The 17,452-nt window shown below is 40.7% G+C and overlaps 1 protein-coding gene across 5 annotated transcripts in view; it reads right to left on the reverse strand.

Moving 5' to 3' along the window:
- The window catches only part of WDR37 (WD repeat domain 37), a 303,743-nt gene that overhangs the window by 43,331 nt on the left and 242,960 nt on the right, over window positions 1-17,452 (reverse strand). For 4 of the 5 annotated variants that reach the window (XM_073629902.1, XM_073629901.1, XM_073629900.1 and 1 more), the window contains one exon: window positions 12,363-12,504. In XM_073629902.1, coding sequence (XP_073486003.1) covers window positions 12,363-12,504 — 142 coding nt within the window. Of the gene's footprint in view, window positions 1-12,055; window positions 12,200-12,362; window positions 12,505-17,452 lie in introns of those variants that run through there. The other variant, XM_073629903.1, reaches the window with a different exon arrangement.

A 17,452-nucleotide genomic window follows, 5' to 3' on the forward strand; every position in this document is an offset into this window, starting at 1 on the left:
TTTTTTTTTACCTTCATCTCATAAAATCTAACAGTTAGACCCCTTTCACAATGGGGCGTTTTTCAGGCGCTTTTGGGCTAAAAATAGCACCTGTAAAGTGCCTGTCAAACGGCTCCCCTGCAGTCTCAGTGTGAAAGCCCGAGTGCTTTCACACTGAGGCGATGTGCTGGCAGGATATTAAAAAAAGTCCTGCAAGCAGCATCTTTGGAGCGGTGTATACCACCACTCCTGCCCATTGAAATTAATGCGCACCGCTGTCGAATCGCCTGCAAAGCGTTTCGGCAGCAGCGCTTCAGGGGTGCGTTTAACCCCTTCCTCGGCCGCTAGCTGGGTTATAAGCGACCTGCTAGCAGCCGAATAGCGCCGCTAAAATGACGGTAAAGAGCCGCTAAAACTAGCAGTCTTTTACCGTCAATGCATGCCCGCTCCAGTGTGAAAGCAACCTTCAGTGATACGGAAATTTTTTTACATTTAAACATTTATTAAACAAAACAAACCTCCAATCAGTTCACTTGTATGTAGAATTTAGATAAAAAAAATATAAAAAAAACCTCTCTTAAATATTAAATACACAAAAACAGGTAATCAAAACTTCTGGATGAAAAAAAATGGGCTAACTTTACTGCTTAGTTTTTTTTTTAAATTTATTAGTGTATTTTTTTTTTTTAAATTACATTTGAAAGACCGCTGCGCAAATACCGTGTGACATAAAATATTGCAACAACCGCTATTTTATTCCCTAGGGTCTCTGCTAAAAAAAATATATATAATGTTTGGGGGTTCCAAGTGATTTTCTAGCAGAAAATACTGGATTTTTACTTGTAAGCAACAAATGTCAGAAAAGATTTAGTCTTTAAATGGTTAAACTGAGAACTTCTACACACGGAATTTAGTTCATTCAGAAGTGTAAACATTGTATCCTTCAGGTTCTTTTTATCAGATTTGGCAGGCTGCCCAGAGAGGGGGAGAAGTCGCTTCACACAGACAACTTACACTGACTTCTATTACAGAAGTCTTTTGCAAGTCGCGCTGAAGCTATATCGGCTTTTTTATCAGCACAATCGGCCGATGCCGATTAAGTAAAAAACACCAAATATCGGCCGATATATCGGCCGGCCGATATATCGGTCGACCTCTAGTCCCTAACACTAACTTATAAGCGTCTCCACAGTGGAAGCACATGCATTCTGATGGATAGATGGAGGGCAGGTGGACTGAAGGGGAGCCCACCACTTTTTAAAAAGGTACAGGAGCACACTGAGCACCCGGCATGTAGCTCAATGGCTGCGAAGGTGTCAGTGCGTTGCCTGACCAATATACAGTGATACACTTCTGATAGCAGTTGGTTCCACTAGATTTTAGTTAGGGGTATCAGAGTAAAAGGGGGCTTAATACAAATGCACGCTACACTTTTCAGATATTTGTAAACATTTGAAAACCATTTATCATTTTCCTTCCTAAGCTTGTTTTTTTCCTTGGATTTATCCTTGGCCCTGTTTATATCTGTCAGAAACCATGAATCAGACCGAGACAGAAGTACAGTTAAATCACACTTGTTTAATAATAAAAGTAAATAGAACAAACGTAGTCAAAACATAACCAGTTCGGTAACCGGAACGGATAGTCAGACAAGCCAGAAAGTCGGGTGAGCCAGGAGATCAGCGTAGTGAAACAGAAGGCAGGATCTGGAGCCAGAAGAAATGTCAGCCAAGCAAGTCTTTAACAGGAACTCAGGAGATAGTCTCTGTGATGTTGACCAAGGCGAAGGCAGAGATCATTTGGGAACTCAGGAGATAGTCTCTGTGATGTTGACCAAGGCGAAGGCAGAGATCATTTGGGCTGGATGGCACGCCACACTATTCACATATTTTTTTTTTTTTAATTTTGAAAACCATTTATAATTTTCCTTCCACTTAACATTTATGTGCCACTTTGTGCTGGTCTATCACATAAAACCCCAATAAAATAAATTTACGTTTTTGGTTTTAACATGACAAAATGTGAAAAATTTCAAGGAGTATGAATACTTTTTCAAGGAACTGCAAGTATAAGGGTGGGTGAGGGGGCAAAACAAATAATGGGACATTTCTTTACCTTAGGAAAAAGGGAAATGTCCCCCATGTGGGGTTTTCTAGACAGCAAATGAATAGAAAGGTGATAACATGTGGTTTAAAATTGTTTAGATTTTATTAATAGCATAATCTCAAAATTGACAATGACTGTTAAAATATGAGCTGTGGAACAGGAAATATGAAAGCAACAACACAAGTTAAAGTAAATATAGTATTCTACAATGTTCAAGCGCTAGAGTGAGAAGTTAAGTGAATTCTAACACGTTTCGACCCCACCAGGTCTTCTTCAGAGGATTTGGGCTCTGTAGAGGAATATTATTTGTAGTGAGATTCATAAATATAACCACAAAATAAAATGAACTATAATAGTGGTGGACATTTTTCAGTATAGTTACCAATCACATTTATTTTATTTCAACCTTTCTAATTTATTCCATAAACATAACAAACTCACCATAACCCCATTTATATTATATTTTTTCGTTTTTAATAAAAGGATAATTTAAACCTAGTATTATTTCTATTCTATCCTGATACAAGTATGGGAATGCTTATATGCTGCTGGTTTTAGAAACACATATGATAGTAAAACTAATTAATAGATCTGCTATTTCCATTTAATTATTGGGAATACCCTAATACTCCTATCCATGCTATAAAAATGCACTGATAGCATTGTTACTCGATGCCTCAATTGCAGGTGCTGCTTGTTCGCCCTCACGCCCCTTCCTGGCAAATTGTAATCTATCCACCTGTGTGACTCCTTGTAAGTTACGCATGAACGGTCGGCTCCCTCTGGTGGCGTGTCGGCTGGCCGGGACCCCTGCCGAGATAGAGGGAGGTCTTAGAGGATTTCAGGCTCAGGAGAAATTGCTCAACACAATGTGATTGGTAACTATACTGAAAAATGTCCACCACTATTATAGTTTATTTTATTTTTGCGGTTATATTTATGAATCTCAATACAAATAATATTCCTCTACAGCGCCCAAATCCTCTGAAGACCCGTGGGGTCGAAACGCGTCAGATTTCACTTAAATTCTCATTGTAGCGCTCGAACATTGTAGAATACTAGGTTTACTTTTACTTGTGTTGTTGCTTTCATATTTCCTGTTCCACAGCTCATATTTTAACTGTCATTGACAATTTTGAGATCATGCTATTAATAAAATCTAAACAATTTTAAACCACATGTTATCACCTTTCTACTCATTTGCTGCCTAGAAAACCCCACATGTGGGACATTTCCCTTTTTTCCTATATCATTCGGGGTGTGCAGCATTCTGTTCTTTTCTCAATAAGTGTCTTCCCTGTTCATTTCTTTACCTAAATGCAGGGCATGCATTAAAAAGTGTTACTAAACCCCATAATATGAACATAGTTAATATGAAACCCTGCCCCCCAGCAGTGCCCACAGCTTTAAAAACTCTTCTTTTTACATTAGCATACTGCCACTATATATCTTTTTTGGCTGATCTGTATACCATGGTCACGTGATAAACTGCAGGGTTTGCCCGAGTGCTGAGTGTTCAGGTAGGAGGAGATTTCCACTACATTGTCATTTTGGATCTGTCTACACGCCCACATGTGTGATGTCAATACTATGTGACCGGAAAAGCTCAGCTCAACAAGGAAATGTTCTCTCCAGCAATAGAGACCAAACAGAGCATGTGCAGGGGGACCTCTCTGACTGTGTATTATCTGGCCTTGTCCGGAGAGACCCTGCAGGAGGGGGAGGATCTGTGCATAAAGGATCAAAGAGCCTTTTTACACAATGCAGAGGATTAACCCCTTAAAGCGGTTGTATATCCAGAAAAAAACAACAAACAAAAAAAACTTAAAGGCAAAGGCATAATGAACTAGTATGCACCACATACTAGCTCAGTATGAAATATTTACCTTAGAATAAAGCCCACGCACAGTCTACCAGTCACTGCCGAGGGAGCTGACATTTAGCCTCCATTCCGGCATGGTACGTCGGACCTTCACTGCGCATGCGCTGCTCACGTCAGCGTCTACATGCAAGGGGAATTATCTCCTAAACCGTACAGGTTCAGAAGATATTCATTTTACCTACAGGTAAGGCTTATTATAGGCTTACCTGTAGGTAAAAATGTGCTGAAGGGGTATACAACTGCTTTAAGTTCCACAGTGAGTAGAACAAGCATGCTATTCTGTATATACAGACGGATTTTACTGTTGTGGGTTTAGTAACACTTTAAGGTAAAAAAAAAAAAATATGCCCTGGCTTTAGAATCACTTTAATGTTTGTGTTTTAGTGCTGGAAACCTCTCAAGTGTAAACTAGCCGTACAAGAGATTCCTAAACCATGTGGATGGAGGAATCTCCACAGATGGCCTAAACACTGACTGCATCCGATACTGCACTGAAATAAAACATTTAAAAAAAAAAAAAAAAATTAAATTCATGTCTGACAGGGTGCAGTCACTGAGCCACGCAGTCTCCCACTGAGCACTCAGCAGAGAATTTTCTAGTTTTTTTTTTTTTCTAATTAAACTCTTTATTTCAAGGCATTTTAGTACATAAAGGAAAAAAAATTATCAGCAATGAATATCAAACCATTTTGGAAGTGAGCTTGATTCGGCATAATGTATTCGATACATCACAAAAGTATTCATATAAAGATGCAAAAATGATATAACCCCTTAGCACCGACCGTTTGCACATATCGGCTTGAAGGGGTTGACCCAGGGTTATGCCTGCAGTTGCAGGCATCACCCCTGTACCATTTTTTTTTTTTAGAGCGGGCAGTCAGCTCTTTAGAGATAACAACTGATGAGGCTAAAAGTCGCTCGGCTGTTATCCTAAAAGAGCGGGAGGGGACGCCCCCCCTCCTCCCACCACTCTTTCCAGGCCTCTTGTCCCACCGGGAGACCCGATCCACGAACCGGCACTTCCGCCGCCTAGGCGGAGACTGGAAAATAGCCGGAAATGGCTTTGTTCAGTCTCCTAAGTAAAAACATGGAAGTGACGTTGCAACATTACTTCCAGGTTAACTCAGCTGCCAATGGCACTGATTTAAAAAAATGACAGTATTCAGAATCGCCGTTTTTGGCAATCTGAATACTTTGAAGTGCAAAAGGAGGGATTTGGGGTCTTTTAGACCCCAGATCCCTTCATAAAAAGTACCTGTCACCACCTATTACTGTCACAAGGGAGGTTTACATTCCTTGTGACAGCAATAAAAGTGATCAGAATTTTTCTGCAACTTTAAACTGGTGACCGTTACATTTTTTTAAAGCGTCGCCTATGGAGATTTTTGGGTACCATAGTTTGTCGCCATTCCACGAGTGTGCGCAATTTCAAAGCATGACATGTTAGGTATCTGCGTAACATCATCTTTCACATCATACAAAAAAATTGGGCGGCTAATGTTACGGTTTCTTTTTTTTTAATTCACAAAAGTGTATTTTTTCCCAAAAATTTGTGTTTGAAAGACCACTGTGCAAATACCATGTGACATAAAATATTGCAACAATCACCATTTTATTCTCTAGGGTCTTTGCTAAAAAAAAATATATATAATGTTTGGGGGTTCCAAGTAATTTTCTAGCAAAAAATACGGATTTTTAACTTGTAAGCAATAAATGTCAGAAATAGCTTTACACATGAAAGGATTAAAAAATGGTTGAAATATAAAAGACCCTTTAAAATGCTGAAATATGGGGATGAGGTCAACCACTAAGGGTTTTTGGAGGAGATAGAACAGGTGACCACACCATGTCCGCAATTAATCACTACTTTCTGATTAACGTTACAATAATTACAACTCTAAAAGTTACCCTTACGAAAAATACACCATTCTCCTCTCCATGCCCCGTTCCTTATTTTTTCAAAAACCTTGGTCAGGTTTACATTGCACAATAGGCACTTACAGGAAATCTTGCCACAGTGGAGACAAATTCTACAGTTGTCACCAGTAAGTACTATCTCCCAATAAGGACACTTGCACAACGGTCAAGGCTGGAATTCCTCTCCTATGTAAAAGATCAACTTCCATCTCCACTGGGGTCTCCTGGACATGCAATAGAAGAAAAAGGGGCACAGACAATGACGACAGCCTGAAACATACCCCAAGCTTTCCCATGCTGTCCAAAATTATTTAAAGGTTTTAGCTAGAGTTCTAGTGTAAGGCATGTCATACTCGGCAATGCCAATGTAGACTCAAAGACTGACAAAAAAACAAACTTTTTAAAAGAAAACAAACAGCCTTGTAAATTCCAAGAAAACAAAGCCTAGTAAATGTCTACAAGGTGGATTTACAGAGTATGAAATGACAGGCAGAAGATTTGTCTGGCAGCAGTAATTTGTACTGGTAATAAAAGACACAAGATAAATTCCTTAACCTTTGACATAAAACCCCCTGTGCCTTCCTAAAACCACTGGAGCCTTCCAGCACCATGATCCTCCCTAAACCCTCAACCCAGTTTGCTTTCATTAATAGGTGCAAACAAGGTAAGCCTATCCAAACCTACCAAACCACATCCGTCTCTCTCCCTAGCTTCCTTTTTTTCTGAGCATCTCATAAGGCCCAATATGCCGTTGGCTTTCACTGCGGTGTTACAATGCCATCTGCTGGGCAAAGAACTAACAACTGAAGATGTCATTTCAAAGTTATTAATACATCCGCATTATTTTAATGAAACCATTATCGTTTTATTTTATTTATTTATTTTTTGTTTTATATAAAGACTTGCTGCCTCAGTAAACAATGTGCCAGATCATATATTAATAGGCTAGTTAATGGGCCAACGCAGGACAGATTGAAGCCTTGTTAAAATGTGTGCATGTCTTTGCAGCGCCCTGGCACCCGAGCCTTATCGCACAGCTCCAGGCGCTCTTAAGAAAAGCTCTTTATTAAGATATAGTAGCAATGAAATTATGAAAAGGCAAGGCGAGCATTTGCACAGTCCATGGAAGTCATATTTCAGCTGCAAATCTTCATTCAGATAGGCCACTCTAACTCAAAAGTATTACTTAGAAGCGAGTAATAAGCTTATGGATTTATAAATTGGAATCTCTACAGGACAGTTTTAAATCCAAATTTATTACAAAGAGAACTAAAGTGCATAGGTGGGTCTTAGGAAATGGCTTTTGTACATGAAAATGTATGTGGAAATTGTGAAAACTGGGCTAAATTTGTAAGGTAATCTTCAAACTCTTGGCACCAAAAGCAGACAGAAATTATAAGCAAATCAGCAAAGCAAACTCCTAAGAACGGAAGAACGGAACAGTGGGGAGTGGAGCTTCAATATACAGTATCTTTCTTATTGTTTTTTTTTTTTTTTTCAGCTGTGACTTTTACGTTTAATCTGTATTGCACATTTTTTCAAGTTCCTTTTATTTGCCCAAAACATGTGTGAGAGATTCAGCATGGATTTATATCTATTAATGCATTCCTGCTGGATCCTGGATTTTAAGGATAAGTACAGCTAGGATATATTTTACAATTTAAATAGAAAAAGTTCAAACATTAAGCACATCCAGATCACCACAAATTGCATGCAAAACCAGGCAGCCATGGACATCATCAGTGCCTAACAACCAGCCAGGGGCAACCCCTTAGGCTGATTACGCACAGCGCACCAAAGATGCAGCATGGTGCGCTTTCAGAAAATGCACCGAAAACACAGGACACAATAGAAAGTCTATGTAAAAATGCAGGTAACCTGCATGAAACCCACGGGTACACTGTGCTGCGGCCAAACCACATTGTATAGTGTGAAAGCGACCTTGATCCTCCTGCACCTTGTATCCACAGGGTAAGGGAAGGTGGGGCTAGAGAAGACTGGATAGCATAATGAACGCTATGCCATCTCCTAATCAGTGTACAGCAGATGGTACATGAGCCAATCAGATTAGTGTATCCGTTTGGTGTAATAAAAAAAAAAAAATGCAGAGGATGCCGCCTGCCAGCCTTATCTAAATTGTCATTTGATAAATCAGGTGTTTTCCTGTGCTTAACCATTGCACACTGCGGTTTAAAACCACAAAAATTATTATAACCACACTTTGGGTCGGTGTTGACAAGGCACTACATTCAGCACTGCTTCTCTCCCGATAAAAATATATATAAATTCAAAAAGCAGCTGATGGTCAACTGTATGACATTTGTCTCAAATGAATTACAAAACACGCAGCAGACTGATGAGCTTGTGTCTGTCACTCTGTTCTTCCAACCTATCAGCAGGTCTCTTGCTAGCACATGAACTGATTGGCTCTTTGTGCTGCTTCTCCCTCTCCCATTCTGAGCTCTGGAGTACAGGGGATTCCAAGAGGCTGGTACCAAGTCCAAATCCAAGTGCTTACACAAACTGAATTTAAAGCTGAACTCACACATTGCACCAAAGATCCTGCATGCAGGACTTCTGATGCGCTTTCCGAAATGCGGCATCACTGCTCGAGCGGCAAAATTCTGGCAGGGTGGTTTTACAGAAGTCGATTTGTAGATCAACTTCTGTACAACCACCCTGCCCATACATGGATTGAAATTTGGCCAGTCCCTGTTGAACCAGACAAATGTCAGTCCATGTACTATATAGCTGGCTTAACCCAGCAGGTTTGTTTTGTAAACAAATTGATGTTAGAACCATGATAGGCAGTTGTAATAACATGAATAGAAACCAATCAGCATGAACCCTAATCATTGTGGGAGACCACTGCTGCTAGTGACAGAGCAGTCTTGTAGCTCGGAGCCCACATTGCTGCTGGCTCCAAGTTCCACCAGAAAACATTGATAACATTCCCGTAGTACTGTACACCATGCTGAGGAACATAAATGTACAAAAATTGCAGGAAAAGCAGTTTATGGATATATGCAGAGTGTAGGCTACTTACCTCAGGTGTAAATAGAACGTTTATAGCTTTTATGCTCCTAAAACTGCAGAGTGCATGCATGGTTGTACCCTGCTTTATTTTCTGCAACTGTCTGCTGAGACCTGCAATGTGTAGCAACAAATCTGAACCCTTGTTTAAAAAGTAAATATTTTAGCTATAGGGGACACTAAAGGATTGAACCACCAAGAGACCTCATATCTCAAGCATTTCAGCAATAAAGTGGGTTGAATGAAGAAGATTAAAAAAAAAAAAAAAAAAAAAAAAAAAAAAAAAAAGGATTCCCCCATCCACACAAACAAGATGGATATAGGAATCCCCCTCCAGGACATTATTAACTACAGCAGGCCTCACCTCTGTCAGAATACACAGAACAATAGCAGCAGTCACTGACTGACAAACTTTACCAGAAGGGTCTCAACAAGGCTCACAGAATCTTCAAAGACTGAAGATGGCATGAACACTTACATGGTAAAACTTAAACATGTGAACAGAAGACCAGATGGCAGAAACAGATGCCTGATGTTGAAAGCCCATGAAGCACCAACTGCCCTAGTGGAGCTTGCTTTGACAGAGAAAGGTGGAGCATTGTCCCAAGGTCTGTAGGCTTGAATTAGATGACAAATACACTGCGCAATAGTGGCACAAGCAGGTTGTCCTCTACAGGGACTCTCAAGTAAGACACAAAAAAGCCAGCCTATCTAAGACTTCATGTACACATAGCCTATTATGACCGCCGGCCATGGGAAAACACAAAACACATTTTGCGGTTGGCGGTCAAAACCTTACTATCCTGAACGAGATTCTTCCACGTTCAGGAGAGGGAGGTCGAACCTCCCCTAACCACAGCAGCTCATAAACAATGCTAAAAGCCTGTGTGTACATGGACACATAGGCTTTTATGGAGTTGAGTTTAGGAGCTTTGGCAAAAAAAATGCCAAAAGCTCCTAAACTCAAGTTTGGTAGCTGTAGTGTACATGAAGCCTAAAGGAAGTTGTAGTCCGAGAGACACACATGAACAGCACATACCACACCCAGACCAGTGGAGGCAAATCTCCTTGGGATGTCATGGAGCAGGACATGCTCAAAGAAGGCAACTTTGTAAGTGAAAGTAGACCGAGGAATATACAAGAGGGCGGTTTCTGAAGAAACACGAAAGCAAATTGGGATCCCAATGAGTGACTGGGGAATTAACAGAGAGGAATATGTGCAACACAATGCACAAAGGCTTTCACTAAGGAGTGAAAGGCAAGCGGTCCTTGAAAAAGAATCACAAGAGTAGAAAAAAATAAGATGTCATTTTCTTCCTCCAGATCAGAGAGAAGACATTAGTTTTCCGAAGGAAACTAGCTAAAAAAGTAAAAGAAAATACCCTAATGCATTTGGGGTAAGAAGAGTTGGTTATACTAGGCTGTCATTGTTTGCATGTGTCCAGTCTCATAAGAAGTAGCTGCATAACCCAATGCACATAGATACATATAATATAGTACTAAAATGATCTCAAACTAACTCTGTGCTAAAAATCCCCAAAGTGTATAGACATTAGGTGAAATTGCCAGAGAAGTACAACTCTCTCTGCATAGCAAGTCAGTTCAAAGTACTGTTTTTAAAGTACAACTGGAACTTTTTTTTTTTTTTTCTAAGCTTTTGACAGAGTGGAGAGGGATTAGAACACCTGTCATTTTTTATTGCTGTCTGTGGCCCCGTTACGGATATCCAGCCTCTCTATTTGTCCAGTTTGCATATATAGTGTAGCGCTAACTTAAATTACAAAGATTTTTAAATTGAAAAAAATGCATACACAAAAAACGCAAATGACTGCATATAGCACAAATATTGATGTGAGATACTCTAATAGGCATCTATAAAAACAAGATTTTGAAAAAGGGTAAAAGTCCCATAGACATGATAGTGTTGTTCACCACATGGATAGCTGGTAAAGAAGTGACACAGGTATAATGGGTCCCCCGCGTAGAAGCAATGCAGGCTTACCAGAACAGTTGGACTCATACAAACATATGTCTCATGAGTCAGTAAAGCTTGTATTGCCAATAGGCAATGAAGTGGGGTCTCCCAACCAAATGATATGGAATCCAAATTGCATCTAGGACTCTGGGCAGAGCTCTTCTACACGTAACTTGGTCTCGGTGTGATGACCCCTCAGATTCTGACTCCTTTCTGTCTCTGGATGTGCTGCCCTGGCTCCCTTGCTATGCTGTGTACTTCTGTGGATTTGATAGTCTGACTGTTTTTTGTCTCAGACTCTGTGTATGCTGTCTGCCTTTGGAAATGTCCAGTTTACCTTTATCATTGTAAGTAAAAGAAAATCCTACATTTTGGGTTGTCCCCAGAAAAGTAATAAGAGGGGAAATCTTCCAGTGGGCACAATTAGTTCTGATGACCTGGAGGTCCCGAGGAATTCCCTTAATTTGCAGGGATTTCCTTTCACTTCCTGTTCTGGCTATGGAACAGGAAGTGAAGGAAAATCTTCCCAAATGGGCATAGATGGCAAAAAACTGACAGGAGTTATGACCCATCCTTATACTATCCAAAGTGAAAAAGTTTTGCCTATAGTTCTACTTTAAGCATATTAATGTGAAATATAGATATTTTGGTCCTTGAAGCCACATTTCTGCCAAACAGCTAAATACAAATATGTGAGCTGTGTTACCTAAAAAAAAATTTATGTCTTTCTTTTCTGTACCTCTTGTGATAATCTCCCCATGCCCTCCAATGTATAGCTAGGACGGTGACAGTACTATTCACTGTTTTAGTCTTCAGTGTCACCCGCCAGGTCAATGGACCAGAAGTGACGCCAGCAATCATGCTTTGGAAGTCTTGTTGGCCTATAAGCTGTCTGAATATTCCCACTCCAGCTCCAAGTGCCTGAAAACATGCTTTACTGGTAGCCAATGCAACAAAGATTAAAGTGTATTTCCTTTAACTCTGTCTAATATCTGCTGTGCAGAGAGATGATACCACAGATACTGGCATTTATGTTAAATAAACAACATAGTTATACTTTCAAAAGAGTTTATCATCAGAAATAAAGAGACCATCACCCAACAAAACAGGTCATAAGATTTCTATTATTATGAGACGTTTGTGACAGATTGGCACAAAATTCTCTGGTCTGACACATGTAAATATTGTTCTACTGCCATTTTTTTTTAACGTAATATGATGTAGAGATGAATAAACCTAAAGAACATTTTTTTTCTACATTATTCAAGTCCTGATGGGAGACCGGTATCAAAGCTTGCTACTTGTACCTAGGAAGATAGGACAAAATTATTACATGTGTTTTGTACCATCAGGAACTAGATAAAGTGCCATAAGTGCATAGTATTCCATGAATGCTTAGTTATGATGTAATAACATATAAAAAAAGCATCAACATTAGTGTTATTCAGTATTGAGGAAATGTACACTTACTCAGTGTGACCCTGGAAAACATTCACAGAATGTATTGAGGGGTCTCGAAAATCCCACAGGCGGAAGGTTGTGTCTCGGGAAGATGTCACCACTAAGCGTTGTGTGGGATGAGTACAGCAATGGGTTAATTCCTGGTCATGACCTTAAAACAGAAATTATCTTATTATGGATCCATTAGTGAAATTCTACAAAACAAAAAAATACTTTTGCTACATCAGCTTAAAATTTAGTAATCCATAGAAAACAAACAATCCAAATCATTTTAATGTAAATAGTACATAAAGTCTGAATTTTCAAAGTCCCTTTCTGTGAGACTTTCAATAACCAGTTTGGCTGCAGAGCATTTTATTTTTATTTTTCGCATACATGTAGAAATCTTAATTTTTGGCAATAAAATTAATTAAACCCCCAGAACATTGTATATTTTTTGAAAGCAGAGGCCCCGTAGAATAAAAAGGTGACAGTTGCAAATTTTTGTTTCACATGATATTTGGGAACTGTTTATTAAACACAAATTTTCATCAGCTCATCAGTTTAGAGTGAGCTAGTAACCTCTTGCGCTAGAATTATTGTTCTCACTCTGACGTTCGCTGAGATATGTCATACATGTGGTGCGACCAGGGTTTACATGCGTGTGCACACCCCAATGTCTCCCCTGCCCTTCACACCATCTAACCAAGCACAGATCGGCTTGATTGGAAGTGTCCCCTGGTTGTGCTGGCCAGGAAAGGGTGCATCTGAAACCAGAAGTGACATGACTTCCGCTTACACTGTTTGCAAGTGAGATCGAGGCATGGATTTGCCTCGGTCTCACTGCAATCTCTCTCCTCCAGCTGATGGATGTGTTCCCGGGCTCCGGTGAGTGCACGACAGCCTGGAAACCACGGGGGGGGGCGCGAAAGTGAAAGTGGTCGGCAGCTATGGAGCTGCCGCATCACTCTCACTTTGAAGCTGATCGCTGGCTGAACAAAACCCACTACTGCAGCCATCAGCTTGTGATTAAGGGTTCGCTCATTGGATGTACACAGTACGTACAAAGAGCTCAATTGGATAATAAACAACAGACGCACTTGTGTCAGCAAGCACCTAACCCATGGTGCTAAAAAACATATGAATAAAATATCACTAGAACTCCTGTGGCTTAAGCAGTATTGTTACCTACAGAGCATGCAGGAATGGATCTGCCTCCTCCTTACCTTCCAACTACCAAACTATTACCTGTAGAAACTTTCGCCATCTTAACCCTTCTCTTCTTTTTTGCTGCTACAGATTGTCTCTACGACAAAATCTCATCCTTGTCCTGCCCCAACTTGGCCACTTCTGTCTACAACAGTTCACTGTCATCCACCCTGGATACCTTCGCCCCCCCCTCACTACACACAGAATCAGGCCCCGATCACTACAACCCTGGCAGACAGACAATACCAGAAGCCTCAAAAAACGTAGCCACGCTCTTGAGTGTCTGTGGCCTAAGTCTAAGTCACAGCAAAATTTCAGCCAATATAAATCTGCCCTCCAAAAATACCATTCCTGCCTGCACACTGCCAAACAGATATACTTTATCACCCTAATTAACACCCTCTCACGCAGTCCCCGTCAACTCTTTTCTACCTTTACCACTCTACTTCATCCTCCATTACCTACACCCACTAACTTACTCACTGCCCAGGAGATTGCTAATCACTTCAAAATTAAGATTGAGACAATTCGTCTCGAGATCTCTGCTCTACAGATATCCCCCTCACTTTACACTCCTTGTCCTCCTGCACAATCAATACTTCCCTCTTTTAACCCAGCTACTATAGAGGAAGTCACTAAGCTTTTTTCTAAACGCCCACCTAACCTCCTGCCCCCTGAACCTGTTCCTTCTTAAACACTACAGTCACCATCTGACTCTATCCTACACTGTTTAATTCATATCGTCAAACTCTCACTCTCTACTGGCATCTTCCCCAACCCTCTAAAACAGAGATATGCAATTAGCGGACCTCCAGCTGTTGCAAAACTACAAGTCCCATCATGCCTCTGCCTCTGGGTGTCAAGCTTGTGACTGTTAGAGTCTTGTTATGCCTCGTGGGACTTGTAGTTCTGCAACAGCTGGAGGTCTGCTAATTACATATCCCTGCTCTAAAACATGCGCTAATCACACTCCCATACCAAAAAAGGCCTCACTAGACCCCACCAATCTTAACAACCTAAGACCCATCTCTTTACTCCCTTTTGCCTCCAAACTCCTTGAACCTTTAGTCTACAACTGACTGAGCGATCACCTCATTGAGAATAACCTTTTTGATCCCCCTCAGTCTGGATTTCGCCCAGAGCACTCCACAGTAACTGCCCTCCTAAAACTCACAAACGACTTACTAACAGCCAAAACCAACGGTCATTATTCCGTACTTTTACTCTTGGACCTTCCCGCTGCCTTTGATACAGTTGACCAGCCCCTCCTCCTCAAAAAACTAAATTTGCTTGGTCTCCATTGCTGCACTCTCCGTTGGTTAAAATTTTACCTATCTCATCGCACCTTCAGTGTCACTTACAACTCCCCTTCCTCCTCTCCAACTCCTCTTACCGTTGGGGTCCCCCAAGGTTCTGTCCATGGACCTCTACTATTCTGGATCTACACATCCTCCCTGGGTCAGCTGATAGCCTCCCATGGCTTCCACTACCATTTTCATACCGATGACACCAAAATCTATCTTTCTGCCCCTCAGCTCACCCCATCCATCTCCTCATGCATCACTGATTTACTAACAGACATATCAGCCTGGATGTCAAACCACTTCCTCAAACTGAATCTAAAACCGAGCTCTTAATATTTCCTCCCCCCACGTGCCCCTTCCCCTGACTTCTCTGTCAAGATCAATGGCACATCTATCAGTCTGTCCCCACATGCTAGGGTGCTAGGGGTAACCTTAGACTCTGAACTGTCCTTTCAGGCCCACATACAATCCCTGTCAAAATCATGCCGCCTTAGCCTCCGCAACATTTCCAGAATATGCCCCTTTTTAACTAATGACACCACCAAGCTTCTAATTCACTCCCTGGTTTTCTCTCACCTCGACTACTGCAACTCTATCCTCATTGGATTACCTTTACATAGACTATCCCCCCTTCAGTCCATAATAAATGCTGCTGCAAGGCTCATCCACCTTACCAACCAGAGTCCTCCATCCCTCCACTGGCTTCCACTCACCCAACGAATAAAATTCAAAGTACTAACAATAATTTACAAAGCCATCCATAACTCTGCCCCCAGCTACATCACTAACCTAGTCCCAAAATACCAACCAAGCCACTCTCTTCGGTCTTCTCAAAACCTCCTGCTCACAAGCTTCCTTGTCACCTCCTCCCATGCTCGCCTGCAAGATTTCTCCAGCGCTTCTCCCCTCCTTTGGAACTCCCTACCCCAATCTGTTCGACTGTCCCCTAATCTATCCATCTTTAGACGATCCCTGAAAACCCTTCTCTTTAAAGAAGCCTATCCTGCTTCTAACACTGTTTTACTTCATCAGCTCATCCCTTTTGTATCAATTAACCCTTCCTTTTTAGATTGTAAGCTCTAATGAGCAGGGCCCTCTGATTCCTCTTGTACCAAATTGTAATGTAACTGTAATGTCTGCCTTTATTTTGTTAAGCACTGCGCAAACTGTTGGCGCTATATAAAACCTGTATTATAATAATAATAATAATTATGGACACCATCTCCATTTATACTGGCTAAAGTATACATATCCATCCTCATTGGCCTTTAAGATACCGCCTACCTATTCTAGAGTCCCATCCTTACAAAGTCAAAATTGTTTTGTTCCCTCTCCTCCATAAAGATTTACTTTTTTCTGCACTTCTTGAAAAATAACAAAATATTAAATACTCTTAATATGAAATCTGATTAGTTGCCCTAAAGTGGTATTAAATCCAAAAGCTTACATACTGCAGCTTGTCAATTCTTAGATGTAATAGCTACAGTCATGGCCAAAAATATTGGCACCCCTGCATTTGTCAGATAATTCCCCACTTCACCCAGAAAATTGTTGCAATTACAAATGTTTAGGCATTCTCATGTTTATTACTTTTGTTTGTATCAGTATAACACAAAAAAAGTAGAGACACAAAAAGCTAAATTTGACACATTTCACACAAAACTCCAAAAATGGACTGGGCAAAATAATTGGCACCCTCAATATAATATTTGGTAGCACACCCCTTTGAAAAAATAACTGAAATCAATGAGTTTCTTACACCTCTCCACTGGAATTTTGGACCACTTTTTTCGCAAACTGCTCCAGGTCTCTCAGATTGGAAGGGTTCCTTTTCCCAACTGCTGTTGATCTCTCCACAGGTGCTCTATAGTATTTAGATCTGGACTTATAGCTGGCCAGTTTAGTACTCTCCAGTGCTTCGTCTTAAATCATTTCTCTGTGCTTTTTCACATGTGCTTTGGGTCATTGTCCTGCTGTAAGACCCATGACCTCTGACGGAGACCCAACTTCTTGACACTTGGCCCTACATTGCACCCCAGAATTCTTTGATAGTCTTCAGATTTCATAATACCAGGCACACAGTCAAGACATCCAGTGCCTGAAGTAGCAAAGCAACCCCAAAACATCAGTGAACCTCCACCATGTTTGAATAGGGAATCTATTCTTTTCTTTAAAGGCCTCGTCTTTTTCTGAAAACAGTAGAATGATGGGCTTTACCAAAGAGCTTTTATTTTGTTTCGTCTGTCCACAGAACATTCTCCCAAAAGGATTTTGGCTTCCTCAGGTAAGTTTTGGCAAACTCAATGATCAATTTTTCTCTCTTGTCCACGTCCAGGGAGATTAGCTACAGTGCCATAAGCTGTAAACATCTTGACAATGTTGCGCACAGTGGACACAGGAAAATCAAGATCTCTGGAGTACTTGTAGCCATGAGATTGACCATGCATTTTTACTTTTATTCTCAACTTTGTTTTCAACTTTTGTTCTCAAATTCTCAGACAATTCTTTGCTGCTCTCTTACTCTTCTCCATGCTGTGTGTGGCACACAGAGACACACAACAGAAAAACCCTCTTCAGATCACCCGACAGATTTTTAAATCGGATTCA

The sequence above is a fragment of the Aquarana catesbeiana genome, linkage group LG05 (assembly GCF_042186555.1).
Source record: "Aquarana catesbeiana isolate 2022-GZ linkage group LG05, ASM4218655v1, whole genome shotgun sequence".
Taxonomy (NCBI): Eukaryota; Metazoa; Chordata; class Amphibia; order Anura; family Ranidae; genus Aquarana; species Aquarana catesbeiana.